This window comes from Scleropages formosus, chromosome 22 (assembly GCF_900964775.1).
Source record: "Scleropages formosus chromosome 22, fSclFor1.1, whole genome shotgun sequence".
In the NCBI taxonomy this organism is placed as follows: domain Eukaryota; kingdom Metazoa; phylum Chordata; class Actinopteri; order Osteoglossiformes; family Osteoglossidae; genus Scleropages; species Scleropages formosus.
In genome coordinates, this window is record NC_041827.1 from 19598180 (window position 1) to 19624991 (window position 26812).

Below are 26812 nucleotides of genomic sequence, written 5' to 3' on the forward strand. Positions count from 1 at the left end.
GCACATTACAAACAATTCCAAGTAAAGGACACAATGAAACTATATTACATTGGTTTTGTTCTCCCTAATGTTTAGCCTCATTTGAATTCAACTAAGTACCTTCACAAATAAATGTCAATATACAAACAATGATGGGTCAATGTTAAACTTGATACAAGTTCAAGGTAGAGATAAAACACGTATTTTACAAGTACAAAAGAAATCATACTTTGGTTCAAAAATTAAATCGGTTTCCATACTCTTGAAAGAAAGATGTGCAACAGCTGTATTATTTAATACAATGAAGGATTCAGAGTTGAATATTTGATGCAATTTGATATAATGTTATTACACCAGCTATTTAATTTTCTACACAGGAAATACTTCTTGCACTTAACGGTGTGACAACGGTTTCACAAAAAATTAAATTTTTATTTGTAAAAAATGAGTGGTAGGGTAGAAAGCTGCGTAGGTTTTTTGGGGCAAATGGTGTGTAAGAAAATAGATACTTTTGTCAGAAATCCAGAGGTTAGTAAATAGCAACAGAAAGAGAATTACAGAAAATTGTAAGGATTTCATTTAAGGACATCTTCACCCTAACAACGGTATCGAAATAAAGCCCGGGTCATTATTTTCCTTTCCAACACGAACCGGAAGAGTTGCATCATGGATTTTACAGCTCATTCGGTGAGCTGTCCGTCTTAGATGAGACGATCGCATTTACTTGTAAAGTCAGATGGCAGAACGCTGGCAACTACAGGATTTATGGGATGTGGGGAAAGGGGGGAAGCGCTCGTTTTTCTTCCGCATTTAAACCAACCATTTGTTCCAGTGCTGCACAAGGTGAGGTTTCATTGGGTCTTACAGGGAAATGCCTACGTTGACCCGAGTTTTAGATTATTTATAGCGTTCAAGGTGATTTAGATGAAGGAGTTGGGGACTTCTTGATGTGGAAATGCTCCTTCCACTCTTGGGAGGACTTGGTGGCACACTTCAGCAGGGGTGACCTTTCCCTTCCCCATTCATCCGTCTTAAGCTTGACCTACCGCAAAGGCCGAGTCTGGCACACAGAGGAGCCCAGGTAAATTAAATTACAACGGGGGGCACTGGTTATTTCTCACTCATTTCATTTCATACCTTTCTGTACTTTTGTCTGTGATTACCTCTGGCTGAAAAAAGAGCTTGTGAGTGCCTATTACTTAAATTCCCTTATTTAGAACTATTAGCCAGTTCCACATGTGTGTTTTTTTTTTTTACTATTACTGGTCTAAAGAAAAGTGCCAGACCTTTTTTATTTATATATTTCCAACCTGTCAAGTTGTCAGCATAGTGGAATTTTCACAGAACATGTCTAACCTGAATTGCACTTATTATTTTTTTTGCCTGACATCCAGTCACCATCATACCGCTGGTTACATACACTGGTGCACCTGTTTATGCTGTACATCAGGACACCGCCTTTCCATTTTTTCTCTCCCTGCCATTCTGTTTTCATAATGTAGTAATGAATATCAAAGAAATGAAAAAAAAAAATAGTGTTTGCACATCCTTAGGTACAAGAAAAAAAGAAACTAAACAAATTCTTTGCTATTGACCCTCCTGTGTCATTGTGTAAGACTGCAGTACTTTGCTGTAACATTCAGAAAAAGTTTCAACATATGATATGTCCAATGTAGTGGCTAAAAGCATACACAAACATATTATTTTTTTCTATACTATGTCATGCATCATCAATATTTTTAGCTTTTAAGTGCAAACATCCTATTACAAGCATTAATAGAATCTGATCAACTAATGTTAATTTCTAGAAATTCAGATGTAAAGTTGCTGGCAATATGATGACAAATAAACGCTTTTGACAAATCAAACAGACTGACATTTGAAGAATCTGGGAGCTCCTTAAATACCTTCCCTGAGGGCTGAGTATGGGCATTCCATGTTTCTTTTCTTTTTTCCCACCAAAATTAGAAGATGCAAAATATAAGTGAAAAGGAGGGCTTTTGAAAGGACAAAATGATGCATACATTGGTCAAAGTTGTATTTGAAGAACATAAAATACCTGAAACCAAGTTTTCTGTGAATACATGTTCATTAAACTGTATAACTGTATATGAACAATGTAAGTTTTGACTTTGAGGGGGTAACAGGTGGCATAAAGGTTACAGCTACCACCTTTGGTTCCAAAGGGTGCAAGATCAAGTCTCACCTTCTTCTGGGGTGTCCTTGAGCAAGGTACTTACCCTGAATGGAGCTAAAAGCATCAAATAAACATCACATTTCAATTAATCTGCTGCCCAAGACCAACTTACTGTATATGCTGTAAAACGTTGACAATTTTGAAAGAAAACCTTGTTTCGGTAAGTGTACTCAAGCTTTTGACTGGCACTGAATTATACCTGTTTGCAAGAGTTTAAAACACCTATTAATGTCAGAGTGTGAGATCATAAATAAAACGCTGAAAAATACTGTGACATTTTTGAATTAGTGCACTTCATGGATGAAACTGCGTGGTCAGTTCACATGGCAAAGTAAGTATCTCAACATAAAATACGCTGCAGTCGAAAAAAGTGTGTGGAAAACGGAAGGAAATCAGGAATGTATTGAGTAAGGGACTATACAGTTTGTTGCCATCAGCCGCTGCCATTTTAGTAATGCCTCAAATGAATGTGTAACTATGACTTCGAACAGACCTTTGAATAAAAACAGTCCTCTGACAATTGATATTTTATATTAAATGTACAGCTAGGTAATAAAATGGACAAAATATTAACAAAAATAGGCGCAACCTAAATAGAAAATATATGGTTACATTTCAGTTAACAACCCCCTCCACAAAAATCTGGAATTCCTCACACTAAAATCTGTTCTTGAAAATTTTCACTCTGCTTATTCATAAGTCTGACCCATTGGAAAAAAAGCTCAACCCATTCCGCCCTTTCTGAGTACACCCATGTAAAACGTGCCGCGAGTAAACGATCGTGTTCGCTCATTAAATGGCATTTAATGTTTATACCTCAAATATAAAATCTATTAACATTCTTGGCTGCAAAGAAAAAAAAAAAACACAGAATACATATATTCACAAAAACACTTGCATGCTATATGGGAAATGTAGGCTTGGAAACCTGGGAAGAAAAGGCCAGGCTGCATAGGCAACAACAACCAAACAACTTTCGTTTCGGTATTTCGAGTGGAGTACAAACAGTTGCTGCATTTAAAAAAGGCAGCAAAAATGGTCTACAGTGATATAAAACAAGCTGGTAATATGTATATAATATATATATATTTTGGGAATGGTTGCAAATCTGTAACAGTGTGGCGGGTACAACTGAGCCGCACAGGATCGGGGGGCTGTGTGGCCGACAAGAACACTTTAATTTCCACGTGAAATTGTGCTTCACATAGATTAAGCCATTTATTTCCTTTTCCCTTCCCCACAAATTGCATTACGGCGTTGTCCCCAAGATGGATGGCGTAGCCACCCCCACCCCCCCCCCCCACCACGTCCTCACGCGGTGATAGGCACGGTCCCCTTGACTTCCGCGGAGCAGCGCTCCTTGCGCCCGGCGTACTCGCCGATGAAGGAGCCGTCCTCATTGAACTGACCGTCCTCGTCTCCGTAATCCACAAGGCTGTCGCCGCTGTCCGCGGCCTTCATGTCACCACCGAGGGACCGCAGGCTGCCTTTGAGCGGCTTCTCGTCATTGTCGCTGCGCGAAACACGGTGGGAGGGATTAGAGGGGAAAATCGCTTCGTTCGAGGCGTGCGTCCGGCCACTGAGCCTTTAACTCCGCATCCTGTTAGGTGGGCGGAGGGCAGAGCCTGAGATGGAGTTACACACAAAGACATCTCATTTGCCCGGCTAGTTGGTACACTAACTGCATCGCTAATAGGCCTGGGCCTGTTCCAAAACCGCAGCGTTGCATTTCTTGATGATAGATGTGCAAGCTGTTTTTTTTTTTTTTTTTTCTTTTAAATCGAATGGCTAAGCAAGGGTCCACATTCAGAGAGGTTCCTGGGGACTGTCTCTTACCTTTACAGCACACATGACACAGTAACACAAGAGATGTGCCAAAAACTAAGGTTTGAACCTGCAATCTCCAGGCATTGAGGTACAATGACGTCTTAATGTAACCCAAACTCCATCACCATCATACTGCAGTACAAAAACACACAACGTACAGACGGTCCACGAGTTGCGATGGTCCGACTTAACGATTTTTTGACTTTGCGATTGTGCGATAGTGATACACATTCAGTAGAAACTGTACTTAGAATTTGGATTTTTTTTTTTTTTTCCCGGGCAGGCGATATGCTGCACGATACTCTCTCGTGATGCTGGGCAGCGGCAGCAATCCGCATCTCCCAGTATGTCATGCGGTCACTAGTGTGTACAACCAATACTCTACAATGTTCTGCGTTGCCAGCGTTTTTTGGATACCCCCTTTATATCTACGCTGTGTTTTGTGCATCTATTATGTCTACGAAACGTTCAACTGATAACTGCCCATCAAGAAGGCAGCAAGCCCGTAATGGCCATCGCACACGAACTTGGACTTTCGCAATCGATAATCTCGACCATCTTAAAGGATAAGAAGCGATGATGTTCGGTAGGTTAGGTGTATTAAATGCATTTTCATCTTACGATATTTCCGACTTACGACGGGTTTGTCGGAACGTTATTACATCATAAGTCGGCGACCATCTGTAATATGTAACAATAACAGGGCTCGACAGTAATGGGACGGGACATTTTCACTAAATGTTAATTGTTGGAAAAGTAAAACCATTCTCATAGCTGTACTAAAAAAGCTAAATAGTTCTAGTGTCTTGCTATTTGGGGCAACGTATTTTACACGTATGCTGTCAGCGGTACTATGTAATCATGTGCCACACAAATCATGGTTGCTGAATGTAAGAATCTACAATCTGATTTTGTTTTTGGAGCCTGAGAGTCCAACTGTGACAGCGAACGTGAGAAAACGAAAGAAGATAAAATTCAAATAAATTAAAAGAAGGTCTATAAATTGTGAACGTGACACGATCTATAGCCAATCCAGAGGTTCACCTGGCACAAATCTTTACGTTATTTATGTCTTTATTTATTTTACTGGCTGTACATCATATTGCATAGAAAATGTAATGGGTAAACTTGTGACCAATAAATGTTTGACCCCCTACTTTAACCCTAGACATTTACTTATTTTTGTCTTTTTTTTATATGCTACCAAAAAATTGTAGGTGCAAAAGTTGATGGGACAGATAAACGTAAAACGTATCTGTTCTGGGGACAACCAAACGCAGGAAAAGATTACTGTCGAGTCCACAATAAGTTGTGATAGTTTATGTTATGCGTCTCGTTGTGGGTGCGCGGGAAAGATGGAGATCTGGAAAGTGCCGTCTAGCGAAGCTCTCCTGGCAGCGTAGTTAAGAGCTCCGGTGCTTCGGAACACTTTGCCTCATAGCGTGGACCCATTATACAGGCGGCTGGTTGAGGATTAGTGAGACGAGTACCGATATTACTGCCCTGGAGATGTGCAGTGTTCAGCTAGCACTGATTGCCCCTCCCCCGCTGGGTTTCAGACAGCCTTTATTTAATAGCGAATATAAACGGGCCAGAAAGCTGTGTTTGTTGGCATTCTACCACCACAGCCTACAAATCCTAAAAGCACAAACACACCAGCGAAAGAACACGAGCAACGTGCCTAAACAACAAATCTTTCTTTTTCCCCATTTGTTGTTTGCTACCTACGTTCGGGAATCGCTCAGCCTGCAGTGTTTCTCGAACACTGATGCTCGCGACGGTCCTTTGAAAAGTCATGCACACTAGGCTTGCTTTCAGATGAAAAGAAATGCAGAAAAAAAGCAATTAAATAAATCGAAGAGCAATGATATTATATGTGGATGGAAAGAAAGCGAGTTTCGGGATACCTGTATTCGCAGAACGTGTCGTCGTTCATACCCTGGGATTCAACATCTGGATGCAGGTCTTCTTTCTCCTTTACTGCGCACAAAAGAGGACAAAGTTTGAATGTAGGCGTGACAAGATTTTTTAGTGTATGTACACAGTCTTGACATTCTTTCTCTAGTACTTCTATAAAGAAAATATTGGCTGATTTTAACAGTTCTCGATTTCTGGAAGAGTTTGAATTTTGGAATGTAATCATGATATTGAAGCGCATGACCAGCGTATCATTTTTTTGTGAGATATTACAGCCACTTTTATGAATTCCTTCTTCACGACATAAGCTGGTATGCGGAGGCAAGAGAACACCAGCACTAACAGGCTAGAGGTTCCGGTGTGGTGGAATGAGCTCCCTCTCCCCCTCAGACCTGCTGAGTCCTTCTAAAAACATATCTCTTTCGCACCCACAGATTTGAGATGCACAAATATTTCTGTTACATTACAGGAGTAGCTGCTAAAGGTTTATTCTGGCATGATCTTAACGTTATGGTGCATGAACATTTACACCTTACATGAACTTGATGTGAGATGATGGGTGAAGTGAGTCTGGAAGAGCTGAGTTTTAAGACCCTTTTTAAATGTGGACAGGGATTCAGCAGTTCTGAGCGCGAGGGGGAGGTCCTCCGTCAAAACGGTGGTATTGGACTAACTGACTGTACTTCAAAAGTTGCGTTTCAGTGTAAACGTTAAGTGTGAGGAAGGCGGGGAGAGATTGATACATACGGAGGCTATGCAGTATCTGCAGTGTATTTACTAGGCCTGGGATGGAGAGAAATTCTTTGTGTTCCCACTTAATGAGAGCAGACGGGTCCCTGTATGGATTTTTGTGTTTGCTGTTGGAAAGAGGAGGGGAATACAGCCAATTTTCACAGGCAGCAAGCCGTCTGTGAATGAGGCCACTTACCGGAATATTTGCCCCCTTTGTTTCTATTGATGAAGCAGGCAATTAAGACAATAAGGGTGAGAAGAGCGACTGCACACATTAATCCGATGAACCAACTTTGTGTGGCTATCCCTCCATGCATGCTGGCCAGACCTGTTGACAACAAAATATTTTCATTGAACATCAACTTTAATTACATCATGCCACTGGACTGTGACACGCGCTAATATGCAGAATAGCTGTACTGTTCAACAGAAGACAATGTGTGATGCATTTAGCAGAGGCTACCGGTCGGTCATTTATACCTCGTGCATTTATACTTAAAAGGAAAAATATTGTTCTTAAGCATGAAAATCTGAAGACAGCTTGTGCAATGAATCAGTTAGAGAAGCTAATTAGAAGTGGTGCCGCAGAAAGAAGCAGAGAAAAGAAGAAGGAAAATGAAACAATTACAGATACGAATATCCTCTTGCTTAATCATCCTGCGTGTTTTTCTTCAGAAAGTTTTGAAATTAAAACTGTGTTAATCACACAGTCCAGGTAATTATTTTTGTGTTTGTCTATGTAATTTTACTTCCGTGTCTGTTGCTCATATTGGCGTTGTTTCCTTTAATTAATTTAATTTGTCTACCCCCCCAAAAGCCATTCCCTTATCCTCTCACCTGTCCCCCTGGTCTTGATAACGTCTTCAAAAATACTAGAATTATCAAGCCCATTCTTAGTCACAAGGCGCACAGTGTACACGGTCCCAGGTTCGAGGCCGTGAATGATGTGGAAAGTCTTAGACGTGTTTACTGCCTCGGAAATCTTCCAGTTACCTTTACCTACGGGAGGTGCACAGTCAGGCAGCGTTAGGCGTATCAGCAGCATCCCTAGCTATCGAAGAATACGATGATGTCATTACACATGCAGATATGAAAAGTTGTACTTTTCCGCTGACTCATTTTTTCTTAACTTATGCACACCCACAGACACACACAGACTCAAGATACAAGCTTACAAACACAGCTGGAATTGAATCAATAAAGTCACTTTTGCGACAAGGTGACTGTCAGTGAAAGGTTGAGAAAGGAGATTTCCCTTGATTTATTTGCCGGCTTATATATTTACATTTCTTTATTTATTTAGCAGACACTTTTCTCCAAAGGAACTTCCAATGAACTCTATGTAGTGTTATGAGCCCACACACCTTATTCACCGCAGTGACTTACACTGCTAGATACACTACTTACAACGAGTTACTTATCCATAAATCAGTGGAACACACTCTCTCCGTCACTCACACAAATTAAATGTTTTACAGTCTTGTACATAGATGTAATTAAAAATATTCTAAGAATTTTCATTTCAATATTTACATTTATTCATTTAGCAGGCGCTTTCTCCAAAGCGACGTACATCTCTGAGAAAAGTACAAAAAGTGCATCAACAGAAAGAGACATTCAGATGCAGACGTGATTCTTGCGTACAGTCAATTTGTCTCATACTGCTGAGTAAATCATCACACTTTTAGTTTTTTGTAAAATAAAGACAATGTAGTATACATTTATTAAGCACATAAGAGACCAGGGGAGTAGTTATTCCGAAAAAGACGTATTTATTTACTTTGAGCTGCACTGAAAGTAAACAAATAATCTGTTCAGTCTCAGTTGCTGAGTACTTCATCCCATCAACATTTGCAGTGTTCCTCATCTGATTTATCACTCACACTATTGATCCCGTTGAACTATTGAATGCTCCTCATCTTATTGATCACCAGACACAAGCTGTGAACGCTGTTGAAGTGATTTGAATCAAGGTGCTCGTGAGATGTATGTTGCTTTGGAGAAAAGTGTCTACCGAATAAATAAACGTAAAGGTCAATGTCGGTCCCACACTACTTTCAATGTTGGCGTCCTGCCATCTGTCAGCTTGGTGTGTAAACATGGGTTCCACTTATTCTGCTAGAGACAGAATTTTTTCAAAAATATACACGTTAAGACAATGCAGTAAATAAGTAAACTGGTAAATGTTTAATTTTTGGAAAATTCCCAACTTAATTATTTGTAATATGAAGAGCCAGTGTGTGTGTGTGTGTGTGTGTGTGTGTGATGACATGCCCAACAGCAGACAAGTAAACGTCGCTTACGGTTATTCTTATACGCAACATAGAACTCTGAGTCCTTATGCTCCCTCCCTGGAATCCAGCTGATTTTCGCAAAGTTGTCACTAACAGAGGAGCTAATGTTCAACAGGGCCGGGACTGGTGCACAGGTGAAGCAGGAGAAACGAGAGAACAAGCAGAGGTTAGTGAAGCTCAGGAAAAAAACCTACGCATGCAGAAATATTAAATGCACAACAGGGACTCACCACAGGAACAAGGCTTTCGTTGTGATAACTGCATATTTTCTCTCTCTCTTTTATGAAGATTACACGTATTAAAGTTCAACATGTGTTCAAAACCACAGATTCTCTTTTCTTTGAAGGGCTGTTTCACCGCATGGTGTTTAATGTCTTTTTTTTTTTTTTTCCCCTCAACGTTAAGGTCATGCTACCTAAATGGAAAATGTCCCAGAAGGAAAAAAAAAAAAAAAAAAAAAAAAATGGTTTGTGACAGAATGTTGAAATTTTAAACCTGACAAACTCAAATAAAATGTGCAGGGGTAATGAAAATGTCTCAGTAGCTTGAGATATGAACAGTGCCCCCAAACCCACCCAGGAAAAATTGCGTTTAGTGCAGGATCGGATCTTATGACTGCTTCGTATGATAACTGAGATCATTACCATACAGTAGCTACTGCTATCTTGATAAACACGAAGACACCAGGGAGTACTGAGTGCATCCGGTAAATACAAATGATATATCTGAAAGCTGACATACGATACCGTAACCATGGCAATGTCAGCTTTGCGTACTAATTCCAAAAGATGGAAATAACCGAGGCTGTGATGCAGGGCCCTCGCTGAGAGAATCCCTGCATTGCCTTGTTTGTCATTTCCCTGCGCGGGGCCGGAATTACATGCAAAAGGAAGCGTCCCCTCGCGCGATGGAAGGGAAGGGGGTTGTCGGCAGAGACGCGGCGGGGGTGATCGTGTGTCTCCGCCTTCAGAAGGATCGCAGCAAGGGCGAGGCTGCGGTCGCCACTGCATCCGTTGTGCTGTCACACACAGCCTTTGAAGGCTTGGACTAGGTTTGCTCACCTGTGTCGGCTGTGCTAACAAGCAGAGGCGAGCTCAAACCCGGTAACTGATTACCTCGGTGGGTCAGGGCACGCACTTATAATAACCCGAAGCGTGCAGTTGAGGTCCGAGGAGAGATTCTGATGGAGGCATTTAAGTAAGGCACTTAATGCCAGTTACTCTAGTAACATATTGAGTATCCAAGGGTAATTATTTTTCTTTTTCGAAAATAAATAAGAATAAACAAGTACATTCATTCCAGTGATATGAGTATATACAGGTGGTCCCCGAGTTACAATGGGGTTACGTATCGCGAAACCCATCGTAAGTCGAAAATATCGTAAGTCGAACATGCATTTAATACACCTAATACACACCTCTGCATGACAGACTGGGAGATGCGGATCGCTGCTGCTTCCCAGCATCACGAGAGAGTATCGCACCGCGTATCACTTGTCCGGGAAAAAATATTAAAAGATCAAAATTCGAAGAATAGTTTCTGTCGTCAGTAAAGTCGAAAAAATCGCAAGTTGAACCACTGTAGATCGGAGACCACCTGTAGTTTAGAAGAATTCGAGATTACGAATGGCTTCATTTGACTTATTATTAATAGCACAGAACAGCAAATAGCAAATATTAATAGCTTATCAAATAGATTTAATAGCAATCCCTCGATTTACAAGACTTTGCAATAACGAATAATGAATAGGAATTTTTGTGTGCCTTCCAGCAGCTGAATGACACAAGACCCAGGCCACCATGTGGCCTTTTTTCAGTTATAGTTGGGCTTGTGCTGCATTAAGTGCTCGACGTCCATTAGCAGTAATCATGGCCCTGTCCGGACTGTCCAAACCATGTGCAGATGTTCGGTAAGTCTTTGATCTTTTGCATTGTTTTCATGGATTTATTTTGCCTTCACCTTTTCTTGTATTAAAGAATGAACTAATATATAGGCACCGAGCATCATACGTATGTATGTTTTGTTTGTGATTGGTTCTTAAGCGCACGGTACATAAGAGCTATGAAAGAGCTAAATGAGTGCAGGAAGACATATAAACACTTTTAAACAACTTAGTGAAGGGAAACTGCCTTGTTATGTTTTGTTTTGATAACTAATGTTAACTATACAAATAACTGTGTTTTTTAATGGGATTGGATGAAATGTTTGCAGAAATGGGTGTCAATGTTGGAGGTTAGGAATGCGTAAAAAAAAAAAAAAATCATAGACACTAATAATAATTGCATCTTTGATATGCATTTTTATGAAGCGGTTTTCCAGAAATTACCTTTATAGGGCAGTGGAAGACTGTATAGCCAAAGTTTAAAACTTAACAAATCAATAATTTCGATCAAGACCGGAGATAAATGATGAAACGGTTTACTCATTCGTCACTAACTACTAACTAAATTCTTGCTGCAACCGTTTAATATACGTTGGGTCGGTGCAACCCCGAAGCAGACATGGACCGGACCGAACCAGATTTGTTCCAGCATTCAGCCTGCAGCACTTTGACTGCTGGCGGTTGTACTACAGCTGTATACCTAATGAAGGGAGTGTGACATTGGCCATTGGGAATGTGGTGGTGCTTGGAGGAGAGAGAGTGGTGGACTGTCCTGTAAAAAAAGAGACATCTTCATATTACTGAGCATCAGCAGAGAATGATTTCTGGGTTAGGCTACAAACTGTTTTGAAACTAAGACTAGCAGGTTTTTGTTAATGACTATGGCAAAAAATCAGTTACCTACAAGATAATGTGCAATATCTAATCAGCGGCAAGGAAGATGCAGACGACACTGAAGACTTTGTAAGGACATGCCAGTATAATGAGCTGAACTACTTTAATGACACTGCCATCCTTAATTTGACAATCGAAATAAACGCACAGGAAATCTAATTTAATTAAAATGAGATGAATATATGTATCGGTGGGTTCCTGAACATCCGAATAGGAAAACATAATTTAGTCCCCTTGGTGTGTGCTGGTCACTGCGAAATGAAACATTAGGAGTAGTTTTTATTTATGAAGAAGGATAAATATGCCAAAAAGAAAAAAACTTGCAAGGACCATTATGGAATAAAATATTAGTCATACTGCATACACACTACCACTGTTAACTCAGCTGAGATTTATTGTTATGGCCCTTCTCAGCAGTGTTTTTTTCTTACCTCACTGCTAAGAGCAAGGGCACAAGAAGATACATGAGCAATTAAACAGTAGGAAAAATTAAAGCTGCAGGCTATTTTAATAATTTTGGGATTTTTGTTTTTGCATAAATAGTTGGAGGTGAGCAGTTTAAAAAAAAAAAAGAAGAAAATATCTGGCCGTAATACTGGTAAGTGGTGCAGTAGCTAATTCATGCCTCTTGATTTAACAAGGTTCTGATGTGGATTATCTATTTCCTTGCAGATACGACAGCATGTGTTGTTCACTATCTGGATGAGACACTCCACTAGCTGCTCAGTGGGCCATTTCCAAGGCACTGCTAATCATTCAAGCACAAATGCGTGCGCGGTCTCTCTCACACACACACACACACACACACACACACACACACACACACACACCTGTCTTTGTGCCACTCAACGGAAGCAACAGCTACTACAAATCTCCGCTTTTCAAAGCAGAAAAACAATGCATGAAATTGTCCGCCAGTAGGCTCGTACTTTAATAATACACACCAGAGGACTATATAAACAGACACGTTACTATTTAGGTATTAGCTAAAAGACAACAGTGGGTATGTTAATTAGACTTTTTAAAATAATTATTCCAGCAGGCAAATATTAACAATTTAACAGCAAATTAGTTTTAAATTAGTGCATTTTACTGCAAATTTTATTTCAAACAAGTTGGAAAAATTTTGATCAACTGCCAGAAAAAAACAGTTTTGAAAATGCACTAATTTCCTTTTTTTTTCCTTGCCATGCCTGAGGAGATAATTAATAATAAAAAAAAAAAGGAGGTTAAGTGAGAGTTGGAAAGTGGATTATTGTGTTGCTTTGTTTTAAAGTCTACTTTCGGAGAATGTCTACGTTCAGCTCGCGTCTACGTACTGAGGCCGACAGTAGGTTGTGCAGGTGTAGCTGGGGAGACATCTTTAGAAAGAGAGAGAAAAGAGCGAGAGTGAAGCATTACAGAGGCAGCGGGCAGTTGAGCGGAGCTCTTGAGCTTCGGAGGCCGGAAGAGTGAAACGCACCTAACGGCAGTTAAAACACACTTTTTCGAACATTCGAAAAGCACAAGTGCCAAAAATGTTGATGTCAGAACAATATCTGTGGATGTACTGTATTTGTACTGTGAACTCCAATATTCTTCAGATAATTTTGTGGGGGGGGAAAAAAAAAAAAAAAAAATCACTGATCTCAGTTTTTACAAGTTTGATATAGCAAACAATCTGCAAGAAGTCAGGCTGCAAATGTGACAACCCACCCCGGTGATTTAAAAGCAGCAAGCAAGTGAAATACGATATGAAAAAACTGGGAAAAGAGCTGCCAAAAAAAATAAATAAATAAATAAATAAATAAATAAATAAATAAATAAATAAACTTCACAGTCAGGAGCCACGTTATTGCAGGTTAGGAAAGCCCAATTACACTAATTAATTGGCTGACCGTCTTGTGAAATGCTGCAAGAAGCCAGTTTGCTCCACGCCGCCGTCAGACGCGCCGCTCCCCGAGAAACGCGCCTTGAAAGCCGAAGCTCAACGATTACGTCAAACACATATTCCACAGGGTGCTAAAACGCAGATCATGCAATTACTTCTGAGTAATATATCATTTGTCATAGAGAACAAAGGAGCATTGTCTACAAGACAAGAAATAAGTGGGATCCCACTAGATTTGCTATTTTGGTCTGTGATAATAATAATAGAGAACCACAATATTCCAGTCGTTAGACTCCTAAACAATAGCAGTGTCAACCTTAACTTGTAACCAAGTGTTTGCATATTATAATGACTTAAAAATTGAATATATATATACTATACATATACTGTATAGATACATGCATATATACACAGTATATATTTTCCATCTTTACATAGTCAAACTGTACACCATCCTGCCCAAAAAACCTAATATTCTTGTCATTTTGTAGTGGGTTTGTTCACACACACCACATAGCCAAGGTTCTATATTATCCTGAACCCATTTTTCTGGGGCTCATGTAAAAGCTGGGTGGAAAAGCTGATATATATATGGAATCAAAATATGATTTTTATGTTTTCTGCTTCAAATATGAAATCCGCCTCCCTTCCTTTCTTTTATTCTACTTTCCAATTGATTGTTCACGCCTGACTTTTACCCTCAAATCAATAAGCACTTGTTCTCTCTTGACAATGATAAATGAAACCCAGTAAGACACCCCTCTGATATTGCTTACGCATAAAATGATTCTTCGGTTTGAAAAATAAAAAGGGTGGAAGTGTGACAACCCCGCGGCACATTTCTGGTCTTATGTAGGTTCCTCGTGTGCAGCGGCTTCCTTCAGCTCTGCCCTCCCCACAGGTACCAGCTCCCCTCAACCACATACATCTGCGCCTGAGGCAGCCGCCAAAGCCAATCCCCAGCCCCCCGGCACTGTCACTCACTAGCTTCCGGGACGGTGGCGCTCTCTTCGCTGATGGGTGGCCCACAACCCACCCTGGAGCAGGCTCTCAAGTAGAACTTGTAGCGGCTGAGCAGCTCCAGGTCCTGCAGCACCCACTTGTTGGTATCAGGAGAGGTGATGTTCACCGACTGCAGGCTGCCCACATCATTGGTGTCGTTGACTGCAGACAGCCAAGCAAATTCGACTTAGTGGATTTGTGGATGGATGGATGGATGGATGGATAGATGGATAGATAGATAGATAGATAGATAGATAGAAGGCCATAGGAGCATCACAGATAAAGAACAATCAGGTCTGTCCATGTCCGCTACTGGTGACAATGCTGGAAATGCCCCCGACATGGTTCTGGCCATTGAGGGGTAGCATCAATTGGTCACGGTTCTGTTTTCGAAATGATCGGCGACAACCTTGTTTTTCTGGGAAGACCACGGACAGTGTGAAGGAAGCAGTGATTCCCTGGCTAAACGCTCAGTCATAAAGAGGCTTGTCCAACATTGGACTAAGTGTCTTAATAACCCAAGATACTATATAGAAATGTTATGGTCAAGTAAAGTCTCTTTATGAATTTATTGCGGATACTTTTCAACTTGCCCTTGTACAGCCAACATAGTCTGGCAGAAACAGCATTTTAAGTGCTCCTTTCTTTTCATTTTTAAATTGAAAGCAGTTGCTTTGGACAGAATTTAGACTTTTAACACCTGGATGCTCACAGTCCTCTGGCACTTAAAAAAATGGCAGTGACAGCTAGGTTCATTATCTCCAACATGACTCATGAGTTCCTCCAGGGAACCCTGAGTCCAAGTGCAAGAAACTCCTTCACGCACTCATTTAAACATCTAGTGGACAGCAACTGTTTTCATGGTCTAATCCGAAGGCATGTAGACCAATATTTAATTTAAAAGTGCGATAATAACAGTATAGTTATTGTTAAAGCCGCCATCATTAGGAACAGCCCTCCTGTCCAGAGAAAGTGTAATTAGGACGCAAGTCCTCAAGGTCCAGTCCCCCAAGATGTTCCTGACAGTATGAGGTCAATGACCGAGGTCTCCGAAGGCCAGAACTCGTCTCTCCAAGTCATTAGCGCCGTAACTAGATGAGGCTGTCAGACGTACCGAGCGCCCCGCCATCTCTCCTCTCCTGCATGTGACCGCTGTCCTCCCGAGCCACACATGGGTCCCGGTGGCATCGCAACCCAATCAATTCCCAACTTCACTTCCCCCGGAGGGAGCAGATTGCCTTTTTTTCTTCCCCAATCTAGGCAAGATTATCCATTCGGCTCAGATGCTCTCATAATATCTTCTCTTCCGCATCCGATGCGAGATGAGCATTTAATTTACAGATGGTGCTCAGTTTGCAACAGGATTCCATGCTGATAACCACGTCATAAGTCGGCTTCCTCATAAGTTGCAAATCCCCTTATGCTGTATTATACGAGCCATAAGGATAAACGATTATTATGCACAAATGCTACATTGCAAAGTAGGCCGCTGTTATAGTTTTTCAAGAATTTCACACATTATTCATGTTAAGATAATACTGCTAACCAAAGTAATAATTGATATACATAGTGCAATATTGCATCGGCGCACTATTTTTTTGCACTTTCGTTTCTAAATCTACTCTTGTTTTTTTTTTTTTTAGCACCACTAGAAGATGCATTTTTTCAGTTGTGAGCCGTTTTCAAATAATAAAAGTAACATGGAAATAATAAGAAATGAAAACTTTTGTAAGCAAAACACAATGGCTGCTGGACACTGAAACACTGAGACCAAAATGGTAACTGATATTGATATTATCGTACAACTGATGGAGCCCTCGTCCTTAGACGGTATGACCAAATGTAGGAATTCAAAAATTATCAAATGAAGTTAATGCAATGGCTATCGTAAATCCGGGTCGTCGGAAGTCATGTATGCCGTACTTCGAGGGCTACCTGTATGGTACCGATCACAGCGTAAGTACAGCAACTGGTTTTATCACCAACAGGTTTGGTCTCTAAATGAGGGGCCATGACTTCCCAGCTCTTCTGTAGAGGTTCACACAGGTGTAGGACAGTTACTACAAATGCTACTACTTTTCAGTCTTTTTAAGTCTTTTTTAAGTCTTACTGAAAACAATTTAATTTCTACTGCTTTTACATAACTGATTTCTTTTACTTTTACTATGCGACTGGTACTTTTAATGTCTCTTCTTAATTGTCTTAGAGTTTCATACTATATGCTTTTTATTTTCATAATTTTTCCTAATTTATAATTTTACTGATGTGTGCTTTTATTATTATGCAATTTATTTTCTGTAAAGCACTTTGAATGACCATTGTCTTTGAAAATGTGCTACAGAAATCAACTTGACATGACTTGACTAGGCCACCTGTCCTTTGCTTTCAGTCTTGTGCACAACTCCTCCCATACAGGTGTTTCCCAGGCTATGGGCAGGTAGCGCAGGTCCAACATTCAAGCTCCACCTGGGATGTAGACCAACATCTTCCCAGCTGAGTGTTTCACACTCTGATTGCTGAACCTGTTTTGAGAAATTATCACTATTTTTACCTGTTGTGTGATGTCAAAACAATTGTATGGACACCCAGGCCCAATTAGTAGGTCTTAAGGCTCAACGGGATGCCTTGGTGTTCTCAGCTGGACAGCAGCGAAGAGGTGCAATAGCACCAGGTGTGGCCAAAGGAGACACTTACTGAGCTGAAACTGCAGCAGGTAGCCTGTGAGGATGCCGTTTGCCTCCAGCGGTGGCGCCCACACGAGTGTGATGGAATTCCTCTGGGCGTTGGTGGCCCTCAGAATTGGGATTTGCTCAGGGGCTGTGAGAAAGAAAATCGTTAGAATTAAACTGCCAAAAAAGAAAAATAAAGAATGGGACGTACTGATTGAAGAAAGCACCACCGTGGATCCTGTATAGTCGCGGTGGCTCTCACCTCCCTCCGGGGTTTTGAAGGTCACCGGGTGACTACCGGGCCCATTTCCGCGCCCATTGAAAGCCATGACGGTGAGGCTGTACTCAGAAAAGGGTCGCAACCCTGGCACCAGCACGTGGGTTCGGTCCCCTGAAAAGGTGAGCGAGTGCTTCTCACCGTGGCCCTTCTTGGACTGCAGCAAACTCCGCAGCCTCCACCAGTTCACCTGCGTCACGGAGAGGGAAACTGACACGGTCGGACCGGCACGCGGCGTTCCCTCCACGATTGCGGCAGCGCATTCCAGCTACGCGAATATACCGCCGTGGCGAAATGGGTCACGGAGGGCACGGCCACACCGCAACGTTCCTCCAGACACGGAACTGCGATGCTATGGCAACATGAATATTTTTGTACTGATCCAGGGAGGATTAATCAGGCTTGAAATAAATTTTCTCTTTCTGACAAAGTTTCAACAAAGCAGCTTGTTTTCCATTCAAATTTGGTTATTATACTGTACATGTAACAGTACAGTTTGCATGGGCCTGAATCCATTATAACTTATAAAATATAAAATTATAATCAATGTGTATATTAGATTGGTTTATAGCACACACACACGAATATATAAAGAGTATATATATGCCACAGACATACAAACATGCAAGTTACAAATTTTCAGATACATTTTCCAGCTTGTTTATTTATCTGTTTACTTATTTATAATTACACATATGTGTATTTTGCCTTGTACAAAGGTCAAATGAATGATTTCTGATGCTGTTGACAGCAGTGCAAAGCTAGAGTTACTGCCTTTGGATCCAAAGGTTGTAGGTTCGATCTCTGGCTGTATCCTTGAGCAAGGTGCTTACCCTAAATTGCTCCAGTAAAAAATACCCAGCTGTATAAATGGGTAAATAATTGTAACCTTAACATTGTGAATGAATAAATGTAAGAGTTCCAAAGTGCATATTTATCTATTTTACATTTGCATTTACTGACTTCAATGAGTTCTTTACTGTAAATCATTACTTCTGCTGGTATCAGTATGAGGTTGCTCTGCTCATGCAACACCCTACACCCTGCGGGGGCACTGCCACCTCGACCGGAACAAGTTCTTTGGAGTTTTTTTGAAGAAAGCGAGGGGATTGAACCCAAACACAGTAGATGGTAGGACCATTAGGAGGTGTCAGTAGCTGGTTGCGCATCGCGGTGAAAATGGGTCTGAGCATATGGAAATGAAAGGCAAGCAGATGTGACGGCCAAGCGACGAGGGAGACGGCACATGTATATTTACTGCGGAATTACCCTGTAGCCTCCCAGGTGGCCATGCACCTTGTCCTTGTGAACGCGTGTCCAGGTGACCTTGACCAGCGTGTTGTTCATCACCTCCACGGCCACGTCGTCAGGGGCTCCGGAGGGAACTGCGCGGAGCACAAGCACACCGGTGTCACTGTCTGCGTGACAGCTGTTTCTAAACACGCCCTGCAGTGAGAGGCTTTAAACCCTTTAGTGGTGTGTGATCACAAAGGATATCACTAATACATAAACGACACACAAAGCCAAGGGAAATGAGGCTGAGTTACCGCTAACGTCAGCGAGAACCTCGATGCGTACGACTTCTAACACGATACATTTACATTCATCTGACACTTTTCTCCAAAGGAACTTGGACGTTAACCTACTTACTCTGATTTACCCATCTCTACAGTTGGGTAATTTGTCTATACTAATTCAGGGTAGGCCTTCAATGGACTGGCATCCCATCCAGGGTGTGCCCCCCTTTCTGCCTTGCAGCCAATGTCTCCGGGATAGGCTCCGGCTCACCGCGACCCCACTCGGGACAAGTGGTTATTGAAATTGATTGGTTGGTTGGTTAATTCAGGGTATGTACCATGACCGAGGGTACTACAGCAGGAAGTGTAACCTGTAACCCCTGAATCTAGAGCCAATGACTTTAAGTTACACCACAGTAATATGTGTGGGCTAGCAGATGCATACTAGTTAGCAGCATCACTTTACAATTGATGAATCCGGGCTCACATCCTACCTTCTTCTATAGTACCCTACCAACCTTCAACTGACACTGTAAAAATTTCCCAGCTGTAAAAACGGTGTGATGTGAGCTGGGGGGGTGGTACGGCCTGGGACAGGAAGTCGGATTTGCTTGATGGACAGCTCCCAGTGACCCCCCGGTGTCCTAACTGAATACTGATGGTCAGCGTTGGCCACTAAAGGGCCCATCACAGAGACCATAACAGCAGCCTATCTGAGAACAGTGGGGAGGGACTGTTTGGGAGTGTGGTTGGCCTGAAAGGGTTTTTTTTTTGGTGGGGGTTTAGAATGAAACCTCTTTTATGGGAAAACCTACTGTCCTCCCCACAGCTGGCCACAGGGGGTAATATAAATAACTCTGCATACAAAAGTCACATTGCAACTAATGCGGAGAAAAGCAGCAAATGAATACGTCATCATTTCATGAATAAATGTGGCAGTTTCTGGCATGAATGCACAGTAAAAAAAACACAGGAAATATTAACATGATCTACAGTACAACCCAACTCATGTTTCGTCCTCCGCGGTGTAACTGCAGGTTGCAGACAAACACGACTGAGATCGAAACACGTCTATCAAACACACCTAGTGCACGGTAGGAAAGGAGGTAATAAAGACCTGGCAGAACCTCTTGAGCGCAGCTCCGAAGGGAAACTAGGGGCAAGAATATAATTTGTGACTTAAGGCTACAAACAAAATGCCACACCTGTGATTTTTTTTTTAAAGAAACAGTCTAAATTTGACTACATTAACAAAACCCTCATCTTCCGACAGAAGGCGGCCTGGTGGTCTGAATCACTTCTCTAAACCTCAGTGAGCCGCATGATCTGGGCTTTCGGAATAAACCGCTGCTGCTTGAAACAGTTCCTCTTGAGCAGCTTAGCCTTCCAGTCTGGGCTTTCCTGGGGGTCTTGCTGGGGGTCTGCTCGCACCCGGGCCGTGGTGCTTTCCGCCATGTAAAAATTTACTGCTTCGGAAAAGCATACACTGTGGAGAAACGGAGTGAAGGTGCAGCAGGTGACCTTTATCATGTACTCCCGTTTCCATGTTACCGGGACAGCAACATAGTAACTAAGGTAGCTAATAATAACGCAAGGGAGGAGTAAATGATGTGTAAAAAAAGGGCATCGCAAAGTGCCTTCGCGGCTCCGGGGACCAGCGGAAATTGTGTTCTGCTGGACACGGGTTAGGGCGCTTCCTGTCCTCAAGGTCCACAGTCCCCTTGAATGAATTTCACACTTGACTTACACCCGAACAACCAGGCGGCTGATTTGCCATGCAAATAATGACTTTAATGAAACGATTAAGGGCTGCGCTCTTAAAAAAAAAAAAAAAGAAAAAAAAAAAGGAGCACGCGCCGTGACCCTTCAGGACCAGAGCTGCCAGCACCTGGGGAATGCGAGCCATAGAAATTTTAGAGCTGTTCCAGATTTCTGCCACCCTAACGCCCTTGTCCTCTACCTGATGAATTATGCTAATGAGCTTGAGAGCATCACGCTCAGGTGCTGGTGGGAAACTCACAGTCTTCTCCAGAGTAGCCGATCACCACCTTTGGCTCCGGACCCCAGCCCTGGTGGTTCCTCGCCTGGATCTTGACCTCGTACGGGACGAACGTGGGGGTGTTCTTCACAATGAAGGAGTGCCTCTTGACCACCTGCTCCTTCCAGTCTTCGTCGGTACCCATACGCCGGTAGCTCACCTTGTACTCGAGGCCCGGGCCGTTGTGTTCGATTGGTGGAAGTGGCTTGAATGAAAGGGAGAGGAACCTATCAGAACCAAACAGGACTTACATAATAACATACTAAAAGATAATAAAAGAAAACATAAAACATAATTAAACTTAACATAATGCAGCAGAATACATTACAATAGAATACAACCAGCAGGTGATGTTTTGTTTAGAAGGGTCATCTTTCAAAGGACCTGGGTTTGATTCCCTGCACCCACTGTAGTACCCTTGATCAAGGTACTTACCCTGAAGTGATACAGTAAATATGACCAAGCTGTACAAATGGGTTAATCGATGTAAGTTGCTTAACTCTAAGTCGCCTTGAAGAGAGTTTCTGTAAAGGGTAAGATAAGTGTAATATAAACCGTGTCTCCACCCTCTTACAAAATGTCTTAGATTTGCTGACATTCTTAGTCTTGTGATACTTTTCACATTGCCATCAAACTCTTAATTAACTCACTATAACCCATATGACTAATATTTGATCACATCAAATTTAAGACCTTGGTAATGACCTACAAAAGCATCAGTAGAACTGCTCCCAGGTATCTACAGGACTTGATCATTTGCTCCACCCCAACTAGACTGTCACGCTCCTCCACATCTACCTACTTGGTGGTCCCACGCACGAAAGGTAAAGCACAAAGGTTCTCGGTTCTGGCTCCATTGCGGTAGATCGACCTCCCCCTCTCACTCAGAACTGCTGAATATTTGTCCACGTTTCAAAAGGGACTTAAAACTCACCTCTTCCAGACTCATATCGCTCATGATCTCTTAAGTTCATGTCAGGTGTAAATGTTTCTGCACTATAACTTTAAGACGATGCCCAGACAAACCTTTACACAGCTACTCCTGTAATGTAACGTAAACGTTTATATATATGTATAACTCAAAAAAAAAAAAAAAAAGACTAGGAAGGTGATCAGGAATCGTCGATATTCTGATAAAGTTTTATGCAGCTACTCCAGTGATGAACGTTGGTTCATATGGTGGAAAGAAACAAACTAACTGTACTTAAGAATCAAACGTCTGCATCTAAGTGTCTCTTCCGGTTAAAGTAACGAACACATTGTATTTTCTATGAGATGTACGTCGCTTTGGAGAAAAGCGTCTGATAAATGGATAAATGTAAACATATGTAAGCGTAATATATCTGATATATATTAATTAGCAACAATAACAACACTGGTTCGAAGCAACATAAAAACTGAAGCAGCAACATGTTATATAAATACTGCACATTTTTGTACGCTATAAATAAATGTCATACCATATTTTGCAGTTATTTCAAACGTACGATCGACAACCTTCGTACAAGAAGTCCGCCATCCAAACAGGTGCCCAACATTCATATAAACTGTCACACAGATCAAATATTAGTTTTTGTAAGCAGAAGAAAATTCATCCCTTGGCTCATGCATATCCTGTAATATTCACAAACAGGCAAAAAAGCATCGCTAGTAAATTAATAAAGCTAAGGAAATGAAGAAATAAAGATAACACAGGTACTAGTAATTTTCAAATGCAAAGCTGGGTGGGCTGATCTAGTTCATTCAATCATTTAGCTGAGATTTAGTGATATTCATATTATTGTAACACTTTTTTTTTACATTATCATCAGACTCTTAATTAGCTCACTATGATTCATATGACTCATTATACAGATCCATTACACAGCATACATTTTTGGCTCAGAGAAAATGACTATCGTGGGTTGGGGGGGTCGGGGGGCAGTGGAGAAAATGAGCACAAACGAGAGGAAAGGAATGTCCATAGGGGACGGAGACATGGAGTGCAAGCGAGTGCCGCGACATTCTTCAGCGCAGCCACGCATCGCTAGAATGGAAAACACGGGTTCATGAAAGAGAACCAATTACACTGAAAAAATATGCCAATCCTCCAGCACAAGATATAGAAAGAATGAATTTTTTGTTTTTTTTTTTCTTTTTAACAAAAATGTCATTGACTGCAGGTAAGGGACGCTTTATTACAGGTCTTCATTTATCTCGGTATCCAGGAGCTCTCAGTAAACGCCTTTCATACAAACACCGCTGCTTTGATTAGTTCTGAAAGATTTTTTTCTTTTTTTTTTTCCCAGGGAGCAGGAAGGCCATTGTTTGCATTTAAAGCGAACAGACGTGGGCCGGCAGACGAAAACGCGGACAAATTCAGGTCGAGCTGTTGGCTCCGACACAAATACGAAGAGAACTGCTCTCATTCTGTGTTGCTGACAGCCGTGGAGATCTTTTGGGGAACGTCCCTCCATTGTTCTTACCTCCCAGTTAATAGCCATCTCGTCTGGCAAATGACCTTCCACTGTGATGTTTTCAGGGTTTTTGTCTGGAGCTGGGAAAGGGAAAAAAAAGAGTTATGGATTACTTGAGCAATCTTTTTTTATTGCAAAAGTGCCATGTACCTTCCAACACACACACAGACTGAAGCCACTTGTCCTAAGCAGGGGTTGCAGAGAGGCGGAGCCTAACGTGGCAACACAGGGTGCAAGACTGGAGGGGGAGGGGACACACCCAGGACAGGACACCAGTCCATTTCAAGGCACCCCAAGTAAGACTTGAACCACAGACGCGCCAGAGAGCAGGGACAGGCCAAACCCGCTGCACCACCGCCCCCCCTTGTACCTTCCAGTTCATTCAGAATATTCAGAATTCTTACTTACACCAGGGCTTAATCTCAGTTAAAACTATGAAAGAGGAAATCAATGGTTTTAAAACAGAAGACATTAGTTATCGTGCTAAATGGGGCAGCATGGGGGCACAGTGAGTAGCACTGCTGTCTGACAGTGCCTGGGTGGTGTGAGAAGACATGGGTTCGAGCCCTGCTCAGTCTGTGTGATGTTTGCATGGTCTGCCTGTGGGGTGCTCTGGTTTCCGCCCACAGTTTGAAGACATGCTGGTCTGCTTCAGCCATAGTGTGTGAGTGACAGAGAGAGGGAGTGTGTGTGTTCCACTGATGTATGGATGAGTGACCCAGTATAAGTAGTGTACCTAGCAGTGTAAGTCACCACGGTGAATAAGGTGTGTGGGCTCATAACACTACATAGAGTTCAGTGGAAGTCGCTTTGGAGAAAAGTGTCTAATGAATGTGACAAGTTGTTTGTTTATTATGCTCAAGACAATTTATGATGAAATAGGAATAAACTTTTGTGTCTGTAACATAATTTTTGCCTATATTTTCTTCCCTTTCCTTTTTCAACACCAACGTTGACAGTTCCATGAAAAAAAGCATTTGTCCCCTTCCCGACCTCCTCGATCATTGCAAATTTTTGAGCGTTTTCAGGTCTTCAACCAAAATCTAGTATTAGAGAAAGTGCACCTGAGTGACAAAATAACACATCTTTCAAAACTTATTTCATTTACTGAATGAACAAACTTATCCCGCACTAACTGGAACTGTGTGGAAAAAGTACAGGTGGTCCCCGATTTACAGTGGTTCGACTGATGATTTTTTTCAACGGTGAGCTGGCAATAGACATTCAGTAGAATCCATACTTTGAATTTTGATTTTTTTCCCAGGCAGGCGATATGCAGTGCAGTATATTTACATTTAATCATTCAGCTGATGCTTTTCTCCAAACCATCTTATAACATCAAGCTACTTACGGTTACTTAACCATTTATACAGCCAGGTAATTTTTAATGGAACAATTTAGGGTAAGTACCTTGCTGAAGCATATTACAGCCAGAGAGGGAGACCAAACCTGCAATCTCGAGACCCAAAGGCAGCAGCTCAAACCACTATACTACCAGCTCACCCTATTCCCTGTGTCTGTCTACTGTCTCTCTCTCATATTCTGTCGTGATGCTGGGCAGCGGCAGCGATCTGCATCTCCTAGTCTGTCACGCAGAGGTGTGCATTACATTTACATTTACATGTATTCATTTAGCAGATGCTTTTCTCTAAAGCGACTTCCAACGAACTCTAAGTAGTGTCATGAGCCCACACACCTTATTCACCGCGGTGACTTACACTGCTAGATACACTACTTACACTGGGTCACTCATCCATACATCAGTGGAACACACACACACACACACACACACACACACACACACACACTCTCTCCGTCACTCACACACTTAGGTGTATTAGGTGCATTTTCAACTTACGATGGGTTTCGGGGAACGTAACCCCATTGTGAATCGGGGACCACCTGTATTTGCCCTACAAGTCATTACATGTAATAACTGGTTGTGTCAGTTTTAGCTGCAATGACTGCAACCAAATGCTTCCTATAATTCAACATCTGTGCTTTACATCACTGTGGAGGAATTTTGGCCTCATCTTCCATGCAGAGTTGCTCTAATTCAGAAACACTTTGAGAAAAACCTGCTTGTTTCAGGTCCTGTCACGGCATTTCTTTTGGGTTCAGGTCGGGACTTTGACGAGGCGGCTCCGAAATCTTTAAATACTTTTTCATGCCTATATATATCTATCCATGTGTCTATCTATCCGTCTGTCTTCCTGTGCGCTGAGTGACCGCAGTTTGCCGTATGCAGGGTGTCTAGATGCAGGAGGGGTGCGGGTGGGAACCTGAAGGCGGGGTTTTGTATCTTCCCGTCGGCTCGCTGGGCTCCCCCCTGCCCACGCCGTTGACGGCCGACACGCGGAACCGGTAGTCCACGTGCCCGTGCAGCTTGAGAAGGGCCGAGGTGCGCGTCCCCGGCACCTGGCTGAGCTTCTTCCACCTGCCGGGCTCCCACTGGCTCTCCTCGTACTCCACGATGAACTCTGCGCGCGAGAAAGGGAAACAGCCTCGGGTTCAGGGAATTCGCTCGCTTGTTGTTGAGACGGGTTGCTGTGAGCCTCGGCGGGAAGGCGAGAGGATGCAGGAAGCAAAAAGCCGTTCGAAGGCGCAGGTCGTGTTGCATCAGGTGGAACTGAATGAAAATGTGAATATAAAACTGTTAGGGCTGTTCGCAGGAAATAAACCACGGGAAAAGTGGAGAGAAGGGGGTGGAGCAAACACACACACACGAATATCTATCTATCTATCTATCTATCTATCTATCTATAAGATAGCAGTTGGAGTAGAGATTAGACCTGTCTCCTTCCAATTAAAAGTCATGAGTTTTAATCCCAACTCCTGCTGCAGTGTCTGAATGGGTAAACCAGTGTAAGTATCATACTGTACAACCTGAATATTGTAAGTCACCATGGATAAAGGTGTCAGCTAAGCAGTGAAAACTAACTAAAAAATTAACTGTCTGTGTTTTATACGCTGTGCTGCACTTCCTCGACCCATCTTGCCCGCCGTTATTTTGCAGTGCCACCAGGTTTACTGTGTTTTGTTCCCAGTGTGGTCAGGCACACTTCCGCATTACCGGTGATGGAGCTGTTGTGGTCGTCCCCCGGCACCCACTTGAGCCTCACGCTCCTGTCCTTGTGCTCAAACAGGACCAGGTCAGCCGGAGAGTCGGGCGCATCTGCAAAGACGGCAAGCGGACTTCAGCTGACGTGAGACGGAACGATGAGGTGTGATTTCCGCACGTGGCGGTGGGACACAGAGTGG

At 42.2% G+C, this 26812-nt stretch overlaps 1 protein-coding gene across 8 annotated transcripts in view; it reads right to left on the reverse strand.

Moving 5' to 3' along the window:
* Window positions 1-430: 430 nt before the first annotated feature.
* Window positions 431-26812, reverse strand: part of chl1b (cell adhesion molecule L1-like b) — a 93321-nt gene continuing 66939 nt past the window's right edge. For 4 of the 8 annotated variants that reach the window (XM_029247836.1, XM_029247837.1, XM_029247834.1 and 1 more), the window contains 13 exons: window positions 26625-26726; window positions 25834-26031; window positions 23561-23631; window positions 21078-21300; window positions 18810-18925; window positions 17526-17730; window positions 17289-17411; window positions 14577-14756; window positions 8956-9069; window positions 7490-7651; window positions 6849-6980; window positions 5911-5983; window positions 431-3689 (listed from right to left, as the gene is read on the reverse strand). In XM_029247836.1, coding sequence (XP_029103669.1) covers window positions 3488-3689; window positions 5911-5983; window positions 6849-6980; window positions 7490-7651; window positions 8956-9069; window positions 14577-14756; window positions 17289-17411; window positions 17526-17730; window positions 18810-18925; window positions 21078-21300; window positions 23561-23631; window positions 25834-26031; window positions 26625-26726 — 1901 coding nt within the window. In that variant the 3' untranslated portion in view covers window positions 431-3487. Of the gene's footprint in view, window positions 3690-5910; window positions 5984-6848; window positions 6981-7489; window positions 7652-8955; window positions 9070-11528; window positions 11601-13041; window positions 13084-14576; window positions 14757-17288; window positions 17412-17525; window positions 17731-18809; window positions 18926-21077; window positions 21301-23560; window positions 23632-25833; window positions 26032-26624; window positions 26727-26812 lie in introns of all 8 variants that reach the window. The other 4 variants (XM_029247841.1, XM_029247838.1, XM_029247839.1 and 1 more) reach the window with 4 other exon arrangements.